We start from the raw sequence: 25,522 nt of genomic DNA, 5'->3' as shown, positions 1-25,522 counted from the left end.
AGTATTCAGCAGGCGGGGATTTAAAATCCCCGCCTGCTGAATGGGCTGCCTCTGATTGGTGAGGGCTGTGACCAATCAGAGGCAGCTCTCACTCACCCATTCATGAATTCATGAATGGGTGAGTGAGTGCTGCCTCTGATTGGCTGAGCGCAGGGACCAATCAGGGGCAGCTCTCAGCTGTCATTCAATAGCTGAGAGCTGCCCCTGATTGGTCCCTGCGCTCAGCCAATCAGAGGCAATCAGAGGCAGCTCTCAGCTATTGAATGACAGCTGAGAGCTGCCCCTGATTGGTCCCTGCGCTCAGCCAATCAGAGGCAGCACTCACTCGCCCATTCATGAATTCATGTATGGGTGAGTGAGAGCTGCCTCTGATTGGTGAGGGCTGTGACCAATCAGAGGCAGCCCATTCAGCAGGCGGGGATTTTAAAGCAGTTCAGGAAAACGGCTGGCCGGCCGCGGCTGAGCTCCGGCTGCAGGGACAAGGTGAGTGTGTATGTGTGTGTATATATGTATATATATATATATATATATATATATATATATATATATATATATATATATATATATATATATATATATATATTTTATTTTTACACATTTTAGGATGATTTTCAGGGAAGGACTTATATTTTTAAGCCCTTCCCGAAAATTCATCCCGCGCTCGCCGGCAGCCCATTGCTTTCAATAGAGCCGGCTGTATTGCCGGCTCCATTGAATTTCAATGGGTTGGACAGCGCTCCTTTGATCGGGCCCGTTTCGCCGAAAACGCTGCTAGCTGCAGATTTTTCTGCGAATCGTTGGCCCCGGTCACGCGATTTGTGGATGCGCATCCGACTTGCGATCCGCAAATCGCGGCAAAAAACGGTCGTCTGACCGAGGCCTTACACAAAACTGGCATTTTAAGATTCATACACTATAAACGTTCATATGACGACCTTGTTGACATGTTCTTTCTTTTTTCCTTTGTTTTGTTCTATTTGTTCACACTTGATATTTGCGAGAATGTTTTGGAGCCACGATACTGCGCCTTGGTTATCCTAGTGCTTGATAGCAAGGAGTTATATACACCTATAAAGTAGGTAGTGGATTAGTTAGATGCTCCTTTTATTTGATTCTTAAGTTGGATTCGTATACATTTTGTAAACAAGAATTATTCCAGAGTCTGATTCTTATAAGCAGAAAGATAGACTAGAAGTACATTAGACCTATTTATGTTATGCACAAATGATTAGATTATTTTGTTTTTTATTAAGGGCTAACAAAATAAGTTACCTAAACTCACAGGCTTGGTATTAGTTTTTAGCTAAATAGAAACCATAGCTGCTTTTTCCTTTGCAGAATATAAGTAAATTTTGTATAGGACCTGCGAGTCCAAACTCTTGCTAAACTGATTTGTTTTATGTAATTTTGCTCCAATCCATTCTAATTGTCCTCTAGAGATCTTTTAATAAAAAGAGATTGTTTAAAATAAAAAAGAATACTATGCAGGTGTCAATAAGCATTAGTGACAGTATAAAATGTTTAGTAAATATAGGTGTACATGTTACTGGTAAGAAGAAATTATATCATCATATACAGTACTAGCTGATATACCCGGCTTCGCCCGAGTTATTTTGGTACTGGTGTTTATCTGGTGTTCACACGGAAAATCTTATGAAGTCGTGGTTACTTTAGAGATACCGAGGAAAAACATATGTTCACCATTTTGCATAGTTCTCTGCGTTACCCAGGAAACACCACGGGGAGGTAACCATGTGACGTTTCCTTTATATAAAATGACATCAGGAAGAGAGAGAATTTGATTACGTACATAAAATTTGGACACTAATTCTTTTGCGCTTAGAATTGAATAGTCGAGTTGGGACCCATTAGCTTTTCCTATTTATGACATAATCAATGCTCCTGCCAAATTTCATGTTTCCATCACATTGGGAAGTGAGAGATTTAGATTATGTACGTAAAATTTGGACGCTAATTCTTTTGCGCATAGAATTGAATAATCGAGTTGCGACCCATTAACTTTTCCTATTTATGACATAATCAATGCTCCTGCCAAATTTTAAGTTTCTATGACATTGGAAAGTGACAGATTTAGATTACGTACGTAAAATCTCGACGCCAATTCTTTTGCGCTAGAATTGAATAATCGAGTTGGGACCCAATTACTTTTCCTATTTTGGAGATAATCGATGCGTGTGCCAAATTTCATGTTTCTACGACATCGGGAAGTTGGAGAACTTTTGGCCAGTCAGTGAGTGAGTGAGTCAGTGAGGGCTTTCGTCTTATATATATATGAGATACACTCACAACAACAACATACACCCCATAATAGTTATGGATGCTGTGATAATGTATCAGATTTTGTACCTACAGTCGTTAGGCCGTCAGCCATTTTGTTCTGTGTACCTTGCCTTATATTCAGCAATCCATTTGCTATCCACTAGATAATCCCTGAATAGGTGGAAAGGAGCGACAGATTTAGCAGCTTTTTCCCCAGCCTGTCAATATGCGCATATAGGAAAAGCCCTGTCTCACCTGCCTGGACAAGAGCTGTGCTGTGATGTAAATAATCCCCCATTCTCTCTCTCCCACCTGTATGTGATGGGTGGTATTAGCATGAGGATGCTGACCCTGCAGGTGTTAAAGGGGTTGTCCCGCGCCGAAACGGCTTTTTTTTTTTTCAATAGGCCCCCCGTTCGGCGCGAGACAAACACAAGGGATGGGTTAAAAAAAACAAAAACGTTTAGTACTTACCCGAATCCCGCCTCTGCGGCGACTTCTTACTTACCTTACCAAGATGGCCGCCGGGATCTTCACCCACGATGCACCGCGGGTCTTCTCCCATGGTGCACCGTGGGCTCTGTGCAGTCCATTGCCGATTCCAGCCTCCTGATTGGCTGGAATCGGCACACGTGACGGGGCGGAGCTACGCGATGACGCGTAGAAGGGGGCGGAGCCAGAACGCCGCTCGTGCCGAAACCCAAGAGAAGGGAGAAGACCCTTCTGCGCAAGCGCGTCTAATCGGGAGATTAGACGCTGAAATTAGACGGCACCATGGAGACGGGGACGCCAGCAACGGAGCAGGTAAGTGAATAACTTCTGTATGGCTCATATTTAATGCACGATGTATATTACAAAGTGCATTAATATGGCCATACAGAAGTGCTTACCCCCACTTGCTTTCTCGGGACAACCCCTTTAATTAAGTTTAGGAAAACCCTTCTTGTATTAATCTCCTCTTCCAGACTAGCCGGGGCCGAAAGAATCCATAACGGGGAAATCTTTAATAAGAACATTTGGTCGTGTGAAGGTCCCAGACGGATATTATTTAGATTTTCAAAATCGTGTGTCCCAGACGGACAAAACACATCCACTCACGGTGTGTTAAGTGCTCAGGAACCCTTTCAAATTACGTTACCCGATCACTGGGTGAGATTGCAGCTGTCCGTTTGGTACTCAAACGTAGCTAAAATCATAAACGGAAATATGGCGGGCATATCCTCACGATCGGAGGCTCTCCTGCCGAGATATGACCAAACATAAATAAATATGATTCCTCAGAGCTCCTACAAGACCAACCCTCCATTCTCTGTACGACCTCAGAAGGGGCGGAGAGGAGGTGTGTACTAGGGACTAGAGATGAGCGAACGTACTCGTCCCAGCTTGATATTCGTGCGAATATTAGGGTGTTCGGGATGCTCGTTACTCGTAACGAGTACCACGCGGTGTTCCGGTTACTTTCAGTTTCCTCTCTGAGACGTTAGCGCGCTTTTCTGGCCAATTGAAAGACAGGGAAGGCATTACAACTTCCCCCTGTGACGTTCAAGCCCTATACCACCCCCCTGCTGTGAGTGGCTGGGGCGATCAGATGTCACCCGAGTATAAAAGTCGGCCCCTCCCGTGGCTCGCCTCAGATGGCGTGTGAGTTAGCTGAGGGAAAGTGCTGTTCTATTGGAGTTGCTGTAGGGAGAGTGTTTGTAGTGAGTGTAGGCTTCAAGAACCCCAACGGTCCTTCTTAGGGCCACATCTACGTGTGTGCAGGCTGCTGTTAGCAGTGGAGAAATTTTTTTTTTTTCTCAAAATCGGCAGTGCAGATCATTGCACCCGGTATTAGGGACAGAAGTGGTGCTTAGGCAGGGAGAGTGTTAGGAGTGAGTGTAGCCTTCAAGAACCTCAACGGTCCTTTCTAGGGCCACATTTAACTGTGTGGAGTACTGTGCAGGCTGCTGTTAGCTGTGTTGCTTTTTTTTTTTTTTTTCTCAAAATCGGCGGTGCAGAGCATTGCACCCTGCATTGATACTACAGGCACAGAATTGTGTAGGCAGGGCCACAACACAGTTATTAGTCATTGAATAGACGCAGTGGGCCTTTTCTTTTTTAACAAAAGAGAAAAAAGAATATTTGCCCTGCCTCTGTCAGTCCTAAGGGCTCTGGGTACGTGTGTGCCGCGTGGATAACGTAAAAAAATAAGACGCAACCAGCTACGGTTGAGTGCAGCCTTGCGCCAATTTCTTTCCTGCCTGGGAAATACCTGCTCTGCCACAGTTAATAACTCTGCAACAGTAAAGTTCTGTGACACTTTTGCAGGGCCGCAACACAGTTATTAAACTTATTATTCATTCACTAGAGGCAGTGGTCCTTTCCTTTTTAAAAAAAGTTAAAAAATTATATTTGGCCTGCAGGCTTGCGCCAATTTCTTTCCTGCCTGTGAAATCAAATCACTGGTAATACAGCATGCTGAGGGGTAGGGGTAGGCCTAGAGGACGTGGACGCGGCCGAGGACGCGGAGGGCCAAGTGAGGGCGTGGGCACAGGCCGAGCCAGTGCGGTGGCCAGGGGTAGAGGCAGGGCCAGACCGAATAATCCACCAACTGTTTCCCAAAGCGCCCCCTCGCGCCATGCCACCCTGCACAGGTCAAGGTGCTCTACGGTGTGGCAGTTTTTCACAGACGCCTGACGACCGATGAACAGTGGTGTGCAACCTTTGTCGCGCCAAGATCAGCTGGGGAGGCACCACCAACAGCATGCGCAGGCATATGATGGCCAAGCACCCCACAAGGTGGGACGATGCCCGTTCACCGCCTCCGGTTTGCACCACTGCCTCTCCCCCTGTGCCCCAACCTGCCACTGAGATCCAACCCCCCTCTGAGGACACAGGCACTACCGTCTCCTGGCCTGCACCCACACCCTCACCTCCGCTGTCCTCGGCCCCATCCAGCAATGTCTCTCAGCGTAGCGTCTAGACGTCGCTAGTGCCACAGTTTGAGCGCAAGTACGACGCCACGCACCCGCACGCTCAAGCGTTAAACGTGCACATTGCAAAATTGATCAGCCTAGAGATGCTGCCGTATAGGCTTGTGGAAACGGAGGCTTTCAAAAGCATGATGGCGGCGGCTGCCCCGCGCTACTCGGTTCCCAGTCGCCACTACTTTTCCCGATGTGCCGTCCCAGCCCTGCACGACCACGTCTCCCGCAACATTGTACGCGCCCTCACCAACACGGTTACTGCCAAGGTCTACTTAACAACGGACACGTGGACAAGCACAGGCGGGCAGGGCCACTATATCTCCCTGACGGCACATTGGGTGAATGTAGTGGAGGCTGGGACAGAGTCAGAGCCTGGGACCGCTCACTTCCTACCCACCCCCAGAATTGCGGGCCACAGCTCGGTGGTGGTATCTGCGGCGGTGTATGCTTCCTCCACTAAAGCACCTTCCTCCTCCTCCTCCTCCAACGCAACCTCTGTCTCGCAATCAAGATTTGTCAGCAGCACGTCGCCAGCAGTCGGTGTCACGCGGCGTGGCAGCACAGCGGTGGGCAAGCGTCAGCAGGCCGTGCTGAAACTACTCAGCTTAGGAGAGAAGAGGCACACGGCCCACGAACTGCTGCAGGGTCTGACAGAGCAGACTGACCACTGGCTTGCGCCGCTGAGCCTCCAACCGGGCATGGTCGTGTGTGACAACGGCCGTAAGCTGGTGGCGGCTCTGCAGCTCGGCAGCCTCACGCACGTGCCATGCCTGGCCCACGTCTTTAATTTGGTGGTTCAGCGCTTTCTGAAAAGCTACCCCCACTTGTCATACCTGCTCGGAAAGGTGCGCCAGCTCTGCGCACATTTCCGCAAATCCCACACGCACGCTGCCACCCTGCGGACACTGCAACATAGGTTTAATCTGCCAGTGCACCGACTGCTGTGCGACGTGCCCACACAGTGGAACTCTACGCTCCACATGTTGGCCAGACTCTATGAGCAGCGTAGAGCTATAGTGGAATACCAACTCCAACTTGCGCGGCGCAGTGGGAGTCAGCCTCCTCAATTATTTTCAGAAGAGTGGCCCTGGTTGGCAGCCATCTGCCAGGTCCTTGGAAAATTTGAGGAGTCTACCCAGGTAGTGAGCGGCGATGCTGCAATCATTAGCGTCACCATTCCTCTGCTATGCATCTTGAGAAGTTCCCTGCAAAGCATAAAGGCAGACGCTTTGCGCTCAGAAACAGAGCCGAGGGAAGACAGTATGTCGCTGGATAGTCAGAGCACCCTCCTGTCTATATCTCAGCGCGTTCAGGAGGAGGAGGAGGAGCATGAGGAGGATGAGGAGGAGGGGGAAGAGACAGCTTGGCCCACTGCTGACGGTACCCATGCTGCTTGCCTGTCATCCTTTCAGCGTGTATGGCCTGAGGAGGAGGAAGAGGAGGAGGAGGAGGATCCTGAAAGTGATCTTCCTAGTGAAGACAGCCATGTGTTGCGTACAGGTACCCTGGCACACATGGCTGACTTCATGTTAGGATGCCTTTCTCGTGACCCTCGCGTTACACGCATTCTGGCCACTACGGATTACTGGGTGTACACACTGCTCGACCCACGCTATAAGGAGAGCCTTTGCACTCTCATTCCCGAAGAGGAAAGGGGTTCGAGAATGATGCTATACCACAGGGCGCTGGTGGACAAACTGATGGTAAACTTCCCATCCGACAGCGCTAGTGGCAGAAGGCGCAGTTCCGAGGGCCAGGTAGCAGGGGAGGCGCAGAGATCAGGCAGCATGTACAGCGCAGGCAGGGGAACATTCTCCAAGGCCTTTGCCAGCTTTATGGCTCCCCAGCAAGACTGTGTCACCGCTCCCCAGTCAAGGCTGAGTCGGCGGGAGCACTGTAAAAGGATGGTCAGGGAGTACGTAGCCGATCGCACGACCGTCCTCCGTGACGCATCTGCCCCCCACAACTACTGGGTGTCGAAGCTGGACACGTGGCCTGAACTCGCGCTGTATGCCCTGGAGGTGCTTGCTTGTCCTGCGGCTAGCGTCTTGTCAGAGAGTGTGTTTAGTGTGGCTGGGGGAATCATCACAGATAAGCGTACCCGCCTGTCAACCGACAGTGCCGACAGGCTTACACTCATCAAGATGAACAAAGCCTGGATTTCCCCAGACTTCTCTTCTCCACCAGCGGACAGCAGCGATACCTAAGCAATACGTAGGCTGCACCCGCGGATGGAAGCATCGTTCTCTCTCACCATCCAAAACGGGGACATTTCTGCTTTATCAATCTGTGTATAATATTCCTCCTCCTCCTCCTGCTCCTTCTCCTGAAACCTCACGTAATCACGCCGAACGGGCAATTTTTCTTAGGGCCACAAGGCTCACTCATCTAATTTTTCTAAACAATTTTTATATGTTTCAATGCTCTTAAAAGCGTTGAAACTTTAACTTGAACCAATTTTTCGTTAAACTGGGCTGCCTCCAGGCCTAGTTACCACTTAAGCCACATTAACCAAAGCGATTAATGGGTTTCACCTGCCATCTTGGTTGGGCATGGCCAATTTTTACTGAGGTACATTAGTACTGTTGGTACACCAATGTTTTGGGGCCCTCACCTACAGTGTAATCATAGCAATTTCTATGTTCTTCGCCTGCACTCATGGTACAGAAGTGTGTGTGGGGTTGGCCTACACTTTAGCTACATAAATGTAACTTGGGCCTTGGCTATACTGCAGCTACTGAAATGGAACTAAGACTGCGCTCCCACTATACTGCTGCTTCGGAATTGTTACTGGGGCCTGTGTAGGCTGCTACTATTACTGAAATGGAACTAAGACTGTGCTCTCCCTATAATGCTGCTAGTGATATGTTAGTGGGGCCTGTCGCTAATGCTACGGCTGAAATGTTACTAATTCTGGGCTCTGCCTATACCGCTGCTAATGGTATGTCTCGGGGGTGTGGAAACAGAGGCTTCCCAAAGACATGATGGCGGCGAGGCCATTTCCCACCAACGCTGTTACTGTTAAGGTGCATATAACCACGGACACGTGGAGAGGACACGTAGTGCCTCCAAAACATCCCCCGCCACGGCCCACTTAATCCTGGCCACATTCCGAAAACCAACAAAATAAAACCGCGCTACTAGGTCCGCAGTCACCACCACATTACCACCAACGCGGTTACTGTTAAGGTACATATTACCAGTCTGACTGGGGCATGCAGTGTTGGCCGGAGCACACCTGCATTAAGCACGACATTACTACCTCAGCTGTGTTGGGCAATGCAATGGGATATTTTTGTGTATCGCCGGTGGGTTCCAGGGAGCCACCCATGCTGTAGGTGCACACGGAGTTTAACCTACATGTGTCCACTTGTAAAGAACCCCAGTCTGACTGGAGCATGCAGTGTGGGCCGAAGCCCACCTGCATTAAGCACGACATTACTACCTCAGCTGTGTTGGGCAATGCAATGGGATATTTCTATGTACTGCCGGTGGCTTCCTGGCACCCACCCATGCTGTGGGTCCACAGGGAATTATAAATGCATCTGTTTCCACTTGTAAAGAACCCCAGTCAGACTGGGGCATGCAGTGTGGGCCGAAGCCCACCTGCATTAAGCACGACATTACTACCTCAGCTGTGTTGGTCAATGCAATGGGATATTTTTATGTACCGCCGGTGGGTTCCAGGGAGCCACCCATGCTGTCGGTCGACAGGGACTTCACAATAGGGAGTTGTACCTGCCTGTGTCTATGAATTAAAAAGCCCGGTCTGACTGGGGCATGCAGAGACACCTTGACAGAATGAATAGTGTGTGGCACATAGGTTCCCCATTGCTATGCCCACGTGTGCAGCTCCTGATAGCGGTGGGACAGGATTCTATTTCTCATTGCTTCTGTACAGCATTGTGGGCTATCTCCCCGCCCCTTTTAAAGAGGGTCGCTGCCTAGCCGTGCCAACCCTCTGCAGTGTGTGCCTGCGGTTCCTCCTCATGGCAGACGCACTTCTAAATAGACATGAGGGTGGTGTGGCATTAGGGCAGCTGAAGGCTGCGCAGGGACACTTTGGTGTGCGCTGTGGGGGGGAGGGGGGGGCGGTTGGGCAGCATGTAACCCAGGAGAATTGGCAGCGGAGTGTCATGCAGGCAGTGATTGTGCTTTGTTGGAGGTAGTGTGGTGCTTAGCTAAGGTATGCCATGCTAATGAGTGCTTTTCAGAAGTAAAAGTGTTTGGGAGGGGGGGGGGGGGGCACTCTTGCCGCTATTGTGGCTTAATAGTGGGACCTGTGAACTTGAGATGCAGCCCAACATGTAGCCCCTCGCCTGCCCTATCCGTTGCTGTGTCGTTCCCATCACTTTCTTGAATTGCCCAGATTTTCACACAAGGAAACCTTAGCGAGCATCGGCGAAATACAAAAATGCTCGGGTCGCCCATTGACTTCAATGGGGTTCGTTACTCGAAATGAACCCTCGAGCATCGCGAAAAGTTCGACCTGAGTAACGAGCACCCGAGCATTTTGGTGCTCGCTCATCTCTACTAGGGACCCTTTAAAATGTGGGCCCTCTCAGGTCCCATTTGTCGATCCACATAGCTGTACTGCAGTATATGGAATTCCCTATGTTCTGGCTCTCCGCCGCCCAGACCTCTGGTAACTTTCTTTTAATTTTCCTGTTTTATTTTAAATCTGCTGAGTGTGTGTTCATACTGTATTCCTTATTCTCCCATGTAACAATCTTTTTCTTTGTATACCTGTGTACATTCTGTATATATTGCACTGCTAGACCTTTTCTAGAATAAATCTACAATTTATCAGTTCAAGTCTTGTCCGTTTTAACAACAAACCATAATACTCTGAAGATTGTGTTAATAATTTATAGATCGGGTCCAATGCCCGTGAACATTGGTGGTGGCAGCTGTGTATGGGTATTGTAGAGCTCTGGAGTGCGTTGGAACGGATCAGGTGGTGATTTGAGCTTTCGCTTCGCATGCGTGCGGGTACAAAGCTAGGTACAAATCAGCCTGTATTCTAACGACTCCACACTTACAATACCACTAGAGTGATTGAGGACTGAGGTGGGATCGATAGATATCGTCCCCCTTCTCCCTCTCCTGTGTTCGGTACGTGACAGATGCGTTTGTGCTCCCAAGCATAGTGTTGGGTTTGTCAGACAGTTGTCTAGGAATACACAAGATGCTGATCACTATTCCCCGCAAAACACTTCCTTTCTGTATGATATCATAAGGGCTCCCACACACTTTCTATTGTAAAAAAACGCAACGCACGCAACTGCGTTTTTAGTGCATTGCGTTGCATTTTTAACATTAGAAAGTCCCATTGACAATCGCGTTAACAAAAAACGCAATCGCAAGTGTGTGGGAGCTCTTACTGTTAGTAACAATTCTGTCAAACAGAATTGTCTGACTAAATTGTAACATTCCTTATTTGGATGTGCACAATAAGTCAAGAGTTTTAGAACACCTTAATATTTCATTTTTATTAATTTTTGACTTTTCAAAAGTAGCCGCCTCTATCTGATATAATAGATTTACACAATTGAGGCATTTTTTCTATAATTGCATTCGGATATTGTTCAGGAATTCCTTCCCAACATTGTTGCAGAGGTTCCCACAAATGTGTTGCACTTGTAGGTTTCTTTGCTTTCACCCTTCTGTCCAGTTCCTCCCTAACAAATGCAATGGGGTTTATGTCTGGAGACTGTGCAGACCATTCCATTCTTTAATCCCTTAAAGGGGTTGTCCCGCGCCGAAACGTTTTTTTTTTTTCAACAGCCCCCCCGTTCGGCGCGAGACAACCCCGATGCAGGGGTTAAACAAGAAAACTGGACAGCGCTTACCTGAATCCCCGCGCTCCGGTGACTTCTTACTTACCTGCTGAAGATGGCCGCCGGGATCTTCTTCCTCGGTGGACCGCAGGGCTTCTGTGCGGTCCATTGCCGATTCCAGCCTCCTGATTGGCTGGAATCGGCACATGACGGGGCGGAGCTACAAGGAGCCGCTCTCCGGCACGAGCGGCCCCATTCAGAAAAGAAGAAGACCCGGACTGCGCAAGCGCGTCTAATCTGGCGATTAGACACAGAAAATTAGACGGCACCATGGAGACGAGGACGCTAGCAACGGAACAGGTAAGTGAATAACTTCTGATAACTTCTGTATGGCTCATAATTAATGCACAATGTACATTACAAAGTGCATTAATATGGCCATACAGAAGTGTATAGACCCACTTGCTTTCGCGGGACAACCCCTTTAAGGACATGGCCTATTTTGGGCTTAAGGACATCCATTGCTCCACTCCATCTGAATTTGATTGCTCCGCCTTCCTTCCACTGAATCTGCTGTGATACCTTTAAATTTGTCATAATCTGTGCGCAATGGTATGTCCCATTGCTTCATATAAATTGAATTGACTCTATTTGTACTATATGTACTGTATTTTCCTTATCGCCTCCCCCAAATAGCTTTCTCCCTGTCTTATCTTAGTGTTGCTGGACACAGTTTGTTTTTGTAAGAGGGCAATAAAGCGCGCCCCCCCCCCCCCCCATTTTGTTCATTAGCCATCTAAAGGTGGGTCAGCTGGTTGACTAGTGAAATGTAACAAGCCACTCCCAGCTGAAGTCCTGTAGCCAGAACTCTAAAGCCAGTTCTATCCTCCATGCCTCACCAAAGGCTGCCTCACCTGATGTCTCCAGCACTAAGTGTCCAGCAACAAGTGTTTGATGCTGTCGAATGATGCAGTTATACAGTGCACTTCGACAGAGCAGGAGACAGGTAACATCCACAACTGTCCAAAGCCTGGAGGAAAATACTCTCCTCTTTGCACTAATCTCCTTCACTATCCTCTTTTCAAGCCTTAACACTTTCTTCCAACGCCCAGCCCCAACACACTCCATTCACATCAGCCCCTCCCTCCTCTCCTCACCTATGTATGGCTCCCATGCACTATTCAACTTCCTAAGAAGCCTTCAACCCCCCAATGCTGCAAAGAAACACCTCAGACACCCACACAAATCCCCTAGTCATGCGCTCACCCTTGCTACCCTGCTACTCCTAGCTGCAGGGGACATATCCCCCAACCCAGGCCCACCCCGTACTGTTCTCTACCAAAATGCCCCCCCCCCCTGCCCCATTCAAATGTGCCCTATGGAACTCCCAATCTGCGTGTAACAAACTCCCAACTATCCATGACCTTTTCACCAGTAAACACTTGAACTTGCTCGCCCTCACGGAAACCTGGATACAGCAGTCCGATTCTACCTCCCCCGCTGCATTGTCCTATGATGGCCTGCAGTTCTCCCACACCCCCAGATCGGATGACAGACGCGGCGGAGGAGTAGGCATCATCCTCTCCCCAAACTGTACCTTCCAGGTCATTCCCTCAGCTCCCTCGCTTACCTTCCACTCCTTCGAACTCCACACCCTGTGACTCTTCCGCCCACTGCCTCTACATGTCGCAGTTATTTACCCCCCCCCCCCCCCAGGTCCCACCCGCCTGTTCCTAGACAACTTTGCTGCCTGGCTCCCCCACTTCCTATCCTGTGAAATCCCAACCCTCATCCTTGGTGATTTCAACATCCCTACTAACGACTCTAGCTCCTCATCTGCCTCCCGTCTTTTAACACTTACCTCCTCCCTTGGCTTATCGCTAATCTCTGACTCCCCCACTTATAGAGATGGTAACACTCTTAATTTAGTTTTCCTCCATCTCTGCTCTGCTTCTCACTTTACTAACTCCCCACTTCCACTCTCAGATCACAATCTTCTCTCTTTTTCCATCAGGCACCCTAGCATCTCTCCTGACCCTCCTATCTATCACACCTCTAGGAACCTCCAGTCTGTCTGCACTAAAACAGTTTGCCGAAACTATTCAGTCCTCCCTATCGCCTATCTCTCGCCTCCCCTGCCCTACCCTAACCTGGCAGCCGAATACTACCACACCACCCTCAGCCATGCTCTGGATAAAGCGGCACCGCCCATGACGCGAGCTGTCAAACGCAGACCACGGCAACCCTGGCTCACGTCCCAAACGCACTTCATCCGGCGGTGCTCTAGGTGCGCCGAGCGGCTTTGGAGAAAGTCAAAGCTGCTGGCAGACTTCCTCCACTTCAAATTCATGCTTAAAACTTATAACCTAGCCCTTCACCATGCCAAACAAGTTTATTTCACCTCCCTTGTCTCCTCACTATCCCACAACCCCAAACAACTCTTTGAGACCTTTCACTCCCTCCTCAGTCCCAAAGAACAGGCCCCTGTGACAGACCTGATTGCTGGAGAACTAGCTGCCTATTTCAAAGAAAAAAATCAACAACATTCGAAAAGAAATCTCTGAGCTGCATGGTTAGCCCCGATCCCAGTTTCATAAGCACTGCACCCAGCACCTACTCACTATCTATGCTAGAACCAATGACAGAGGATGAAGTCTCCAGGCTGCTTTCCGCTGCCCGCCCCACCACCTGCGCTAGCGACCCTCTCCCCTCTCACCTCCTCCGGTCCCTTTCTCCAGCTCTCATTACTCACCTCACTACAATCTGCAACCTCTCCCTAACCTCTGGCACTTTTCCCTCCTTATTTAAACACTCCATTATATCCCCTCTGCTTAAAAAACCAACCCTGGACCCAACTGATGCTGCCAACTACCGACCCATCTCAAACCTCCCCTTCATCTCCAAATTACTGGAACCCCTGGTCTACTCCCGCCTTACTCGCTTTCTCTCTGACAACTTGCTCCTCGACCCCCTCCAGTCTGGTTTCCGCTCTCTACACTCGATCGAAGCTGCCCTTACAAAAGTAACAAATGACCTGATGACTGCAAAGTCGAGAGGTGATTACTCCCTACTAATCCTCCTTGACCTGTCTGCTGCATTTGACACTGTCGACCATAATCTCCTTCTCACTATGCTCCACTCTATTGGTCTAAAGGATACTGCTCTCTCCTGGTTCTCTTCCTACCTCTGACCGCTCTTTTAGTGTTTCCTTTGCTGGTTCTATCTCTGCTCCACTTCCTCTCGCTGTCGGGGTACCCCAGGGCTTGGTCCTTGGTCCCCTTCTCTTTATACTGCCCCAATTGGACAAACCATCCACAAATTTGGCCTCCAATACCATCTCTACGTTGATGACACCCAACTATACACCTCCTCTCATGAGATCTCTGGACCATTCCCCCAAAATATCACAGACTGTCTGTCCGCTGTCTCTAACACTTGTCCTCCCTTTTTCTCAAACTAAACCTCTCTAAAACTGACCTCCTTGTCTTTCCACCTTCTAACCGACCTCCCCTCAACATCTCCATTCCAGTGTCTGGCACCATCATAACCCACAGACGGCATGCCCGATGCCTTGGGGTCACACTGGACTCTGACCTCTCCTTTGCCCCCCATATCCAATCTCTGGCCCAAACATGCCACATGTACCTCAGAAATATTGCTAAAATATGTCCGTTCCTAACCACGGTCACGCTAAAGACGCTCGTGATTGCCCTCATCCACTCCCGTCTTGACTACTGCAACTCGCTACTCATCGGCCTCCCCCGCACTAGACTCGCTCCACTCCAATCCATACTAAATGCAGCAGCTAGACTCATTTTTCTATCCAGTCGTTATTCAGACGCCTCTGCATTATGCCAGTCGCTGCATTGGCTGCCCATCCACTGCAGAACTAAATTTAAACTTCTCTACCTCACTCACAAAGCTCTGCATGGTGCTGCGCCGCCATACATCGCCTCCCTATTGTCAGTACATCACCCAGCCCACTCACTCCGATCGGCTAACACACTCAGACTAAACACCCCTGTAATACGAACCTCTCATGCTCGCCTACAGGACTTTACCAGAGCAGCATCCATCCTCTGGAATGCTCTACCCCAAGGCATCCGGACAATTCCCGATGCACGAAATTTCATACGTGCCTTAAAACCGCACCTCTTCAGGGAAGCATACCAAATCTCCTGACCTAGTCCCTCGCCCCTCCCTATGGTGCCCCACCCTGTTTGCCTTCTAATAAATGATCTGTACATGAAACTTCCTATTGCCTGTGTTTCCCCAACCCCTGCACCTCCTGTACCACCCTCAACCCATTTGTGTCTAACTCAATGTATCTCACATTGTAATTGTTGTATTGTTTTGCATTTATCCATGCCTGAAAGCGCTGCGGAATAAGTTGGCGCTATACAAATCAAGATTATTATTATTATTATTATTATTATTATTATTAAGGACGCGAGGATTTTTGGCGGATTTTCTTCTCCGTTTATCAAAAGTCATAATTTTTTAATTTTTCCGTCGACGTGGCCGTATAAGGGCTTGTTTTTTGCGTGGCGAACTGTAGTTTTTATTGGTGCCACATTTGGGTACATTTGACTATATTGAAAAATATATATATTTTTTTTTAATGATAGCAGGGAGAGAAAACGCATCAATTCTGCCATAGATTTTGTTGTTTTTTTGTTTTTTTTTACAGCGTTAATCATGCAGCATAAATAACACAATCCATTTTTTCAACAGGTTGGTACGGTTACAACGATACCAAAATTCTTACTTTTTTTAGGTTTTTCCACTTTTCTGCAATAAAAACCCTTTTTTGGAATTTTTTTTCTAAATCGCTGCATTCAAAGTCCTGTAACTTTTTTATTTTTTGATGTACGGAGCTCTATGAGGGCTTATTTTTTGTGAGACGAGCTGTAGTTTTTATTGGTCTTTTTTTGATCACTTTTATTGCGTCTTTAGTGAGGCAAAATGCTAAAGATTAGCATTTTGCCTCAGATTTTCAGCGTTTTTTTACGCTTTTTTCCGTGCACAGTCAGAAGCATGTGCATCTTATTGTGCGCGCTGTTACGGGCGCGACAATACCAAATATGTGGGGTTTTAATGTTTTTTTACCTTTTTTTATGCTATTCTGAGAAAAAGCATAAAAAAAGGGTTTTTTTTTTTTACTTTTTTTTAATTCATTTTTTAAATCTTTTTTTTTAAAAAAACATTTGTTTCCCTCTGGGGGACTTTCACTATACCCCTGATGATCGCTGTGATAAGGCATGGCAGGGCTACTGCCCTGCCATGCCTTATCGCTTATACAGCGATCTCAGGCAGTGACAACACAGGACGCCAATGTCGACATGGCGACAGGCTGGGCTCTCGCGATAACATCGCGAGAGGCGGCCGAAGACACAGAGGGAGCGTGCTCCCTCTGTGAACTCTTTTTCCATGCTGCGATCTCCTTAGATCGCGGCAGGGAAGGGGTTAACAGCGGGGGGCGCATCTCCGATGCCCCCCCGCTGTTGCAGCAGGACGCCGGCTGTGACTGACTGATCCCGCGCTATCACCAGGACGTAAGTTTACGTCCTGTTGCGGGAAGTACCCAGCTCCCAGGACGTAAACTTACGCCCTGGAGAGGGAAGGGGTTAAAATCTGCTGACTTCTTGTCTTCATAAGTAGTTCTGACATAACCTAGTATTATGTTTTGGATCATTGTCTTACTGTAATATGACCTGACCAACTAGGGGTACACTAGAGAGTATTGCATGGTGTATCAAAATGCTGTGGCAGCCCTTTTTTCCAGTGTGCCAGTCACCTGTGCAAATTGTCAACTCTGGATTCCGCAAAAGAGCTCAAGACCATCACACTTCCTTCTCCATGTTTGACAGTTGGTGTCACACACTCAGAAACAATCCTTCACCTACTTGATGGCATACAAAAACCTTGTATGATATACCAAAGATGTTAAAATTCGATTCATCAGTCCATAAGACCTTCTACACTTCATATTCTACTGGAGGTGCTACTTAGGCCAGGAAACTCTTTGCCTTTTTCTTGCTATTATGATTGCCTTTTTCTCACTATTATGATAGCTATGTTCGAAATCCAGCCCCAGAGGATGTTGTAATGCAGTCTGTAACTTTGGTTACAATAATAAATTCAGACTATTGTTGTGTTTCATATTTTTATGTTCGTAGCTTACTTTTGAATTTGTGGATTATAAGTGGTGTTCAGTCCCTTTACACATATCCCATGATTTGACATTACAGGCAGTTGCTTGGTTTCTGGATAAATTTGTAAATTATTTCATCCCATTGCAGGAGTTTGTGATTATTGCAGTCGAATATTTACTTGCCCACAATTTTTTTGTATACAATTGGCAATTTTTAATCCAATTAACTGGAGCCTCAATACGTTTGAAATTTTCACCGTCCCTGGCAATTTTTTACATGAGCTATTGGGAACACAAATATATTTTTGTTTCTAATTTTTGGTTTGTGGGTTCTCTGGTCTGGTATGACAGTTTCATTGAGGATTTCTCAATGATTTGAGGCAGTGATCTGAAGGCCATACCTTATTTTATTGAACACCTAAACTGGAGAGGAGATCCAAACTAAAAGGAGATCACTTTTTTTGGATTTCTATCTTGTGGGGAATGTGGCTTTGGGTTCCGTGGTTTCTTCCACTTACCGGAAGCCCAAGCAAAATTTAAGGTCACATTTGTCATTAAGTTAATCAGGTGGGATTGTTTCCTCAGGGGTTTTTTTGTGCATAACTATAATAGGTGCAGAGGATGTGGTAGCACCTGTGCTCAGGAGCCTTAGAGGAACCATAAGATTTTTCATTCGATATGACGGGATCAGTATTATAAATGAATCAGTATAGTTGGGGGCCGTGTTACAGATTTTGCATTGGGGCCCAACAGCTACAAGTTACGCTACTGTCTGGCAGTACTACTAAAAACTAATAGAGCAGCACTGCAGATGCACAACCACCGATCAATTTAATCTCTTCCTCATTGTGGGACCCCTGTTCTCTGGATTAGTGGGGGTTCCAGCAGTTGGACCTCCACTAATCTATCAGTTTTCACTAGAGATGAGTGAGCATGCTCGGTAAGGTCAGTTACTCGAGCGAGCCTCGCTCATCTCGAGTAACTGCCTTCTCCTCTGAGCGTGCTCGGGGGTGCAGCAGGGGGCAGCCGGGGAGAGAGGAGGGGAGCGGAGGGGGGAGTGAGAGAGATCTCTCTCTCCCTCCCACTAGCCCCGCTGCCCACCCCGGGCACGATCGGAGGAGAAGGCAGTTACTCAAGATGAGCGAGGCTCACTCGAGTAACTGACCTTACTGAGCATGCTCGCTCATCTCTAGTTTTCACCCATACAGTAGATGGTTGAAGGCTTAAAAAATGTATAATCTTCAGAACATCACTTTCAGTATTGCATATACTTTCCATTGGTTTTCTGCACCTAAGAGGTTTATATTAAATGTCTAAAGAAATGAGAAAACATAAACATACCGCCAAACCTGTATATTACCTAAAGTCACTAATTAACATGTGGATTCACAACATTTTTTTCTTCGTCTTGTAGATATAACAATGGTTAAAACAGTTGCAGTCATTGGATCTGGAATCAGCGGTTTGGGAGCTATTAAGGCATGTCTAGAGGAAGGTCTTGAGCCTACATGCTTTGAAAGAAGTAATGATATTGGAGGCCTCTGGAGATTTACGGTGAGTGCACCACCTCTTCCTAGAATTGTAAAAAAATGAGTTGTCCCACAATTATTACTTTTCTCTGTTAGCAGGGCTGCCTTTAGACATAGTATGGTCCTGGGCAAAATGAAAAATGGGGCCCCAAATACTAACATATTGTACCAACAATACAGTTCCATTTAGTCCATTCAGAACATAGTATAAAGAGATCTTCTGCACTGATCTCAGGCACTTCCACGGGTGTTGCTAGGATCTTGAAAAATTAGAGGCAAAAGCTCTAAGGCATAGGCCCACCCCTACTTCACATACAAATAATTTATATACATATTTAGTTATCAAATAATACCATTATACTAGACCAAATATCACCCCCATACAGCGATGAAATATACAATTACTGAACAAAATAAACTAAACAAAGACCAATATAAACTAATCATACCACCATATAAGGGGCAAATAATATACATCATGACCACTACCATTACTACTATATAGCAACTCAATAATAATACTTCTACTAAGACTGTTACTGAATAAAAGACCAATATTGCTGCCACACAGTGACTATATAGTAACATAGTATGCAAGGATGAAAAAAGACAAATGTCTATCCAGTTCAGCCTGTTTCCACCCCCACCCCCATTGTTAGTTCAGATACCAGTTTTATATAGGCACTCTGAAGACCTTACAAGTGATTACAGTACAATTAAATCCCATGATCGTAGAGGACTTCTTCTTTGATTGTAGACATTCACTTTCTTATTTTTTACATCCAGCCGAGACCACCATGAAGGATAATTTCATCTTTGACTTGTCTCTGCAGAGCTTGATGACCAGACACCTTTGCCTCCCTAATTTTCCAGCACCCTCTTTACCTTTTCCGAACCTACAGTTCTCCCAAACTCCCTATTCTGCTGTTAACTTCAATACCGTCTGTTGCTGCCGTATTTACCCTTAAGGGTGCATTCACACGAACGTATATCGGCTCGGTTTTCACGCCGAGCCGATATACGTTGTCCTCATGTGCAGGGGGGGGAGGCTGGAAGAGCCCAGGGGCAGGAACTGAGCTCCCACCCCCTCTCTGCCTCCTCTCCGCCCCTCTGCACTATTTGCAATGAAAGGAGGCGGAACGGGGGTGGGGCTAAGTTGCGGGAATTAGCCCCACCCCCCGTTCCGCCTCTCCCCATTGCAAATAGTGCAGAGGGGTGGAGAGGAGGCAGAGAGGGGGCGGGAGCTCAGTTCCTGCTCCTGGGCTCTTCCAGCCTCCCCCCCCCCCTGCACATGAGGACCACGTATATCGGCTCGGCGTGAAAACCGAGCCGATATACGTTCGTGTGAATGCACCCTAATACTGTACCTACCATGTGGCACATTGCTCCTAGAAACTGTATGTCACATTTGTTCAGATCTTCCAATTAAACAATGGCTAACAATAGGGAGCGGAGAACCAGGGGCAGACTGGAAGACATTTATACAAGGAGCAAGTGGTGTCTAGATGCATGATCAGATAGTAAATGGGATAGAGCACCCCTATCCTCACTAATTAGACCTATCTTCAAAAGGACGACCCTATGGCTTGAACGAGGCAAGGTCTAAGCACAGAGAGGAATCATGGCACAGAGCAAAACACAAAGTACAACACAAACACAGAGAACAGAACACAGGGTAAAGAGATACAAATGGACATGGAACTACAAGGCACAGAGACACACAACCTAACAAGACCAGCACACAGGACAGTCACTGCACATCTGATCTAACCAGTGCACAAGAAGTATAACTGGCGCCCTCTGCAAGGAGGGGTCAGTTTAAGTACCCTATGAACATTACTGATTGGCTGTCAACCATCCGTCATTTCATCAACTAAACAACTCCTAGAAAGTTACTGATTAGCTAACTAAGCTGGCAATAACCCAGCCAGCCTACAGCAGAAGGGAGAGGTTTAACCCTGAAAGTTGTGACACTATACTTCAGATAATTTGGTGTCATGTCTCTACTTGTCCACAAAAAAACAGTGCTACACAGATCACACTCCTGAAAACAATAATACCAGATAGTGCCCCAGTCAGTACTAGTGTGAAGAATGTCGCAGACTAGGATGCGGTTCTCGGTATGATGGAGTGAATGGAGGTAAAATGTACAATTTTGGAATTAATTCACTTTTCATTATAAGTACTGTGCAATAGGGAGTGAAATCATGGTAAATACAGGGAAAATTGCAATAATACAATTTCATATGACACTTAACTCAAGAACGTAGTTAGTTTAACCCCTTAGTGACAGCCCTATCGTAAACTACGTCCTGCTGTTGCAGGACGTGTATGGAGGGAGGTAGCGGCGCTATCTCCCTCCATACAACGCGGGCATCAGCTGTTTATTACAGCTGACACCCGCAGGCAATAGCTGTGCTCGGCCGATCGCGGCTATTAACCCTTTAAATGCCGCTGTCAATTCTGACAGCGGCATTTAAATCCCCCAAACGCTGTTCGGGGTCCCGCACGGCCCCCCCGCGGTGAGATCGGGGGAGCCGTGCAGGTGTCATGGCAGCCAGGGGCCTAATGAATGGCCCCAGGGCTGCCTTAACAGACTGCCTATCAAGCCATCCACACAGGGTGGCTTGAAAGACTGCCTGTAAAAAAGCAGTATGATGTAATGCTATAGCATTACGTCATACTGCAGGATCGATCAAAGCATCGCATGTTAAAGTCCCCCAGGGGGACTTCAAAGTAATGTAAAAAAAATAATCAATAAAGGTTTTTTAATTGTTAAAAAAAAAGTTATAAAAGTTTAAATCACCCCCCTTTTGCCATATCCATTATTAAAAAAATCTAAATTATAAAATAAAAATGTATTTGATATCACCGCGTCCGTAAAAGTCCGATCTATCAAAGTAGTGCATTATTTTTCCTGCACGGTGAACGTTGTCTGAAAAAAAAAAAAAGACCCGGAAATACACTTTTTTAGTTACTGTCTCCCAGAAAAAACGCAATAAAAAGCGATCAAAAAGTCGTATGCATTCCAAATTGATGGTATCGGAAACTTCAGGACATCCCGCAAAAAATGAGCCATTGCTGGACTACGTCGATGGAAAAATAAAAAAGGTATTGCGCGCACAAAATGACCGCAGAAAATAATTGAAAAAAATTAAATATCTTAAAAAAAAAAATAAAAGTACTACAACAAAAAAAAAAAATATATAAGTTTGGTATCATAGTAATCATACTGACCCATAGAATAAAAATATCAGGTCGTTTTTGTTGCAATTTGTGTGCTGTAGAAACAGGACGCACCGAAAGATGGTGGAATGTCGTTTTTTTTCCATTGCTCTCTGCTAAGAATTTTTAAAAGTTTTTCAGTAAATTATATGGTACAATAAATAGTGCCTTTGAAATATACAACTGGTCCCGCAAAAAACAAGCCCACATACAGCGACGTCGATGGATAAATTAAGGAGCTACGATTTTTTAAAAGGGAGTAGGAAAAAACAAAATGGAAAAAAGCAAAAAAGCTCCGTCACTAAGGGGTTAAACCGGAAAGTAAACTGATGAAATCTCCAGATTTACCACTGTGGTTCCCTGCTAAATGGTCCCAAATGTGTGGTAATGGCTTAAGGCTTAGTTATTTGCATTGAAACTCCCTGAAAGTCTTGGGGTGTGCACACCGCTGATGTGAATGCAGACAAAGTATTACTTACGATTGGGGGTACCCCTTCTTGTAGCATAGACAAAATGTCCGCACAGTAATTTCCTGGATGGCGGTTACTATGTTGGCGTGATGAGGCCTGCAGACGAATTGTCTCTTCTCGGGTTCCCAAAAGCAACAGCAGCTTTTTTCTTGCTGGATAGGCGTCTCTGCTTCCACTGCAGACAGGGGGTTAACCTCCTTTCTCCTTCTCCTAATATTCTAGCACAATCCTGCCTTAACCCCTTGAGTGGCAGGTTTCCTTCCACCCTGTCGTGCCCACCAGGGCAGGTTTTTTAAAATGGTCTAATCATTGAATTTCAACTAATTTTGCAGTTGCGTCTCAAGAGCCATAACTTTTTCATTTTTCCATTGACATGGCCATATAAGGGCTTGTTTTTTGCGGGACAAGTTGTGATTTTTTAAACAGGGGGGAGGAAAAAAAGAAATGGGGAAAAAAGAAAAAAAGGGGCCATGTCATTAAGGGGTTAAATAATGTATTAACTTCCTTCTCTGGGTCATTACGACGCATGGATACCACATGTGTGATTGTATTTTTGATTTTTTTACAAAGTAAAGGGAGACAAGTGTTTATATTAGTTTTTTTTTAATAATTTTTTAACTTTTTTTTTACATTTTTTTTGTTGTCCCTTTTAGGGGACTTCCACAGGGACCCATCAGGACCCCTGATCACATTCCAGGGGTCCGATGGTGACAGCCCTTTACATGCTGCAGTCACCTAGACTGCCGCATGTAAAGGGTCAACACAGCAGAGATCGGAGGTTTTCTCTGATCTCTGCTGTAAGAGCTGGTACCTAGCTGTCCTCTGACAGCTAACAACCAGCTCTCCCTGCCACAGAGACCATCGGCTTGCTTCTGACAAGCCGATAGTCTCTATGGCAACGTGTAAACAAAGCAGGAGATTGCCGACATATCGGCAATATCTTCTGCTGGTTTTTCAAAGCCCTTGCTTTGTTCTCTCTGGGTCTGTGCAGGCAGAGCACATTACCACAGCTTGTGACATTGTGCTCTGCAGCTCCCATAGTGATACATAGTCCAGAAATCTTCCGGGCTATGTTGCTATGAGCAGTGGAGCTCCTCCCGGAAATTTTCCGGGCGTGCCACTCAAGGGGTTAAATGTCCAGCAGCTTTCACTTGCTGAGTCACTTGCCAAAATCTTTTTAGTCTCCACACCTGAATATCTGCTGCCTTTCTCTCCTCATAGCACCACGGCTTTTATTTTCTGTCCACGACTCCCAGGCACCAATAAGCTTACCCCATTTTGAGCATGCACAGTCCAAACTGTTGTGGCATGCTGGGAACTGAAGTCTGTAGCATGTCGAGAAACCACAGCCCACAGTTCAGATTTTTCATGTTCGCAACTGAAATAGGTCCTTTACAAGTGCTCCACACAGTAAAAGTGCCATCTTTAGTACCCCACACAGTAAAAGTGTCCACACACAGTAAAGTTCTATTTATTCCATACTAATATTCTGATCTGGCTGTTTGACCCTTGGAGCAGAAGGTTTTATTACTTTCCTTGTGGTCTTGTATGTTTACAACCAAGGTGGTTTCTCCCTGCTAATGTGCTCCTTTATTGGATGTCCTGAGTGAGGGGTCCATTTGATTGACTTAATGTGTGGAGCTTGCACTAAGGTGTGCCGCATGCCTATTATGGGTGGACTGGTCATGCTAGGTGAGTTCCCTCCAGTTTGAAGAATTCTGATTTTGTTTATATTTTAACCTTGGAGCTCTGTCCTTGTTTTAATACTATTTCAGGATGAAGTAGAAGAAGGAAGAGCCAGCATCTACAAGTCTTTGGTCACCAATGTTTCCAAAGAAATAATGTGTCTTAGTGACTTTCCAATGCCGGATGATTTTCCTAACTTTTTACCAAATCACAAATACTTTGAATACATCAAGCTCTACGCAGAGCATTTTAAACTGTTGCAATACATAAAATTTAAGGTAAGAATGGTTTAGATTTCACATGCTAATTCTAGTAAGGTCAATTATTAAACACAGCACAATAAATGTATTATTACATGAAGTGAAGTAAATTAAAATAAATTGCATTTCAAATCTAATTTTCCTTTTTTTTAATGTAGTACCTTTGCTTCTAAAGATATGTATAGTTTGCTGTACATACATTTGCTACATATATTTAGATACAGTTTTGCTTCTAATATATAATTTTTCTCTTAAAGTCATGAAAAATCCTAGTTGCTTCGAAAATTTCTTAACAGAATAAAATGAAAAAATAAACTTTATTGACTTAGATTAAAATTAGACCAATTTGGCAATTATTGCCAGATAAATATACAACATTGATGAGAGGGGAGCCCTGGTATGGACTCCTCACTCTGATATTTCCTTATAACAGGGATTCTTACCATCAAAAATGATGCTACACTTAGGAGAGGATTAGGGATGAGCGAGTATACTCGCTCGAGTAATGTGCCTTAGCCGAGTATCTCCCTGCTCGTCCCTGAAGATTTGGGGGCCGGGGCGGGGAGCTGCAGGGGAGAGCGGGGAGGAACGGAGGGGAGATCTCTCTCTCCCTCTCTCCCGCCCGCTCTCCCCTGCTCCCTGCCGCAACTCACCTGTCAGCCGCGGCGGCTCCCGAATCTTCAGGGAATAGCAGGGAAATACTCAGCTAAAGCACATTACTCGAATGAGTAGTGCTTTAGCGAGTATACTCGCTCATCCCTAGAGAGGACCCTTCAGCGAAAAACAAGTCACCAGATTCAGAATACCCTAGTTATCAGGGCAGTTAGAATTCTCTTCCAAACTCTAGTCTATTCAGCCAGATATTAGGGCACGAAGAATGGCATATTAGGGTTTGGTGCTTCCTGATGCAAGTAGTCAGGGCAGTTAGAATTCTCTATGAAACTCTAGTCTATTCAGCCAGATGTTATTGCATAAAGATTGACTTATTTAGATTTAGTGTATCCTGCCAACTAATAGAACATATAGCACTATCTTCTCTACCTAGCTTTAGACTCTTGATAAAAAAGAGTATTTTTAAGCATTTTAAAGAGTCCTCTTTAATGCACTGGAATCCATTTTTGGGTGTTACACACAGTCAGCATCTATTTTGGCTGCTATTCACTTTGATTTTC

The 25,522-nt window shown here is 46.2% G+C and overlaps 1 protein-coding gene across 2 annotated transcripts in view; it reads left to right on the top strand.

Moving 5' to 3' along the window:
- Positions 1-25,522, top strand: part of LOC136621640 (dimethylaniline monooxygenase [N-oxide-forming] 2-like) — a 63,277-nt gene that overhangs the window by 22,961 nt on the left and 14,794 nt on the right. For both annotated transcript variants that reach the window (XM_066597278.1, XM_066597279.1), the window contains exons 2-3: positions 18,595-18,734; positions 24,180-24,368. In XM_066597278.1, the coding sequence (XP_066453375.1) occupies positions 18,603-18,734; positions 24,180-24,368 (321 nt within the window). In that variant the 5' untranslated portion in view covers positions 18,595-18,602. The remainder of the gene's footprint in view (positions 1-18,594; positions 18,735-24,179; positions 24,369-25,522) is intronic.

The sequence above is a fragment of the Eleutherodactylus coqui genome, chromosome 3, assembly GCF_035609145.1.
Source record: "Eleutherodactylus coqui strain aEleCoq1 chromosome 3, aEleCoq1.hap1, whole genome shotgun sequence".
In the NCBI taxonomy this organism is placed as follows: Eukaryota; Metazoa; Chordata; class Amphibia; order Anura; family Eleutherodactylidae; genus Eleutherodactylus; species Eleutherodactylus coqui.
The sequence above is the reverse complement of the archived record's forward strand: the minus strand, read 5'-3'. Positions and strand labels throughout refer to the sequence as shown.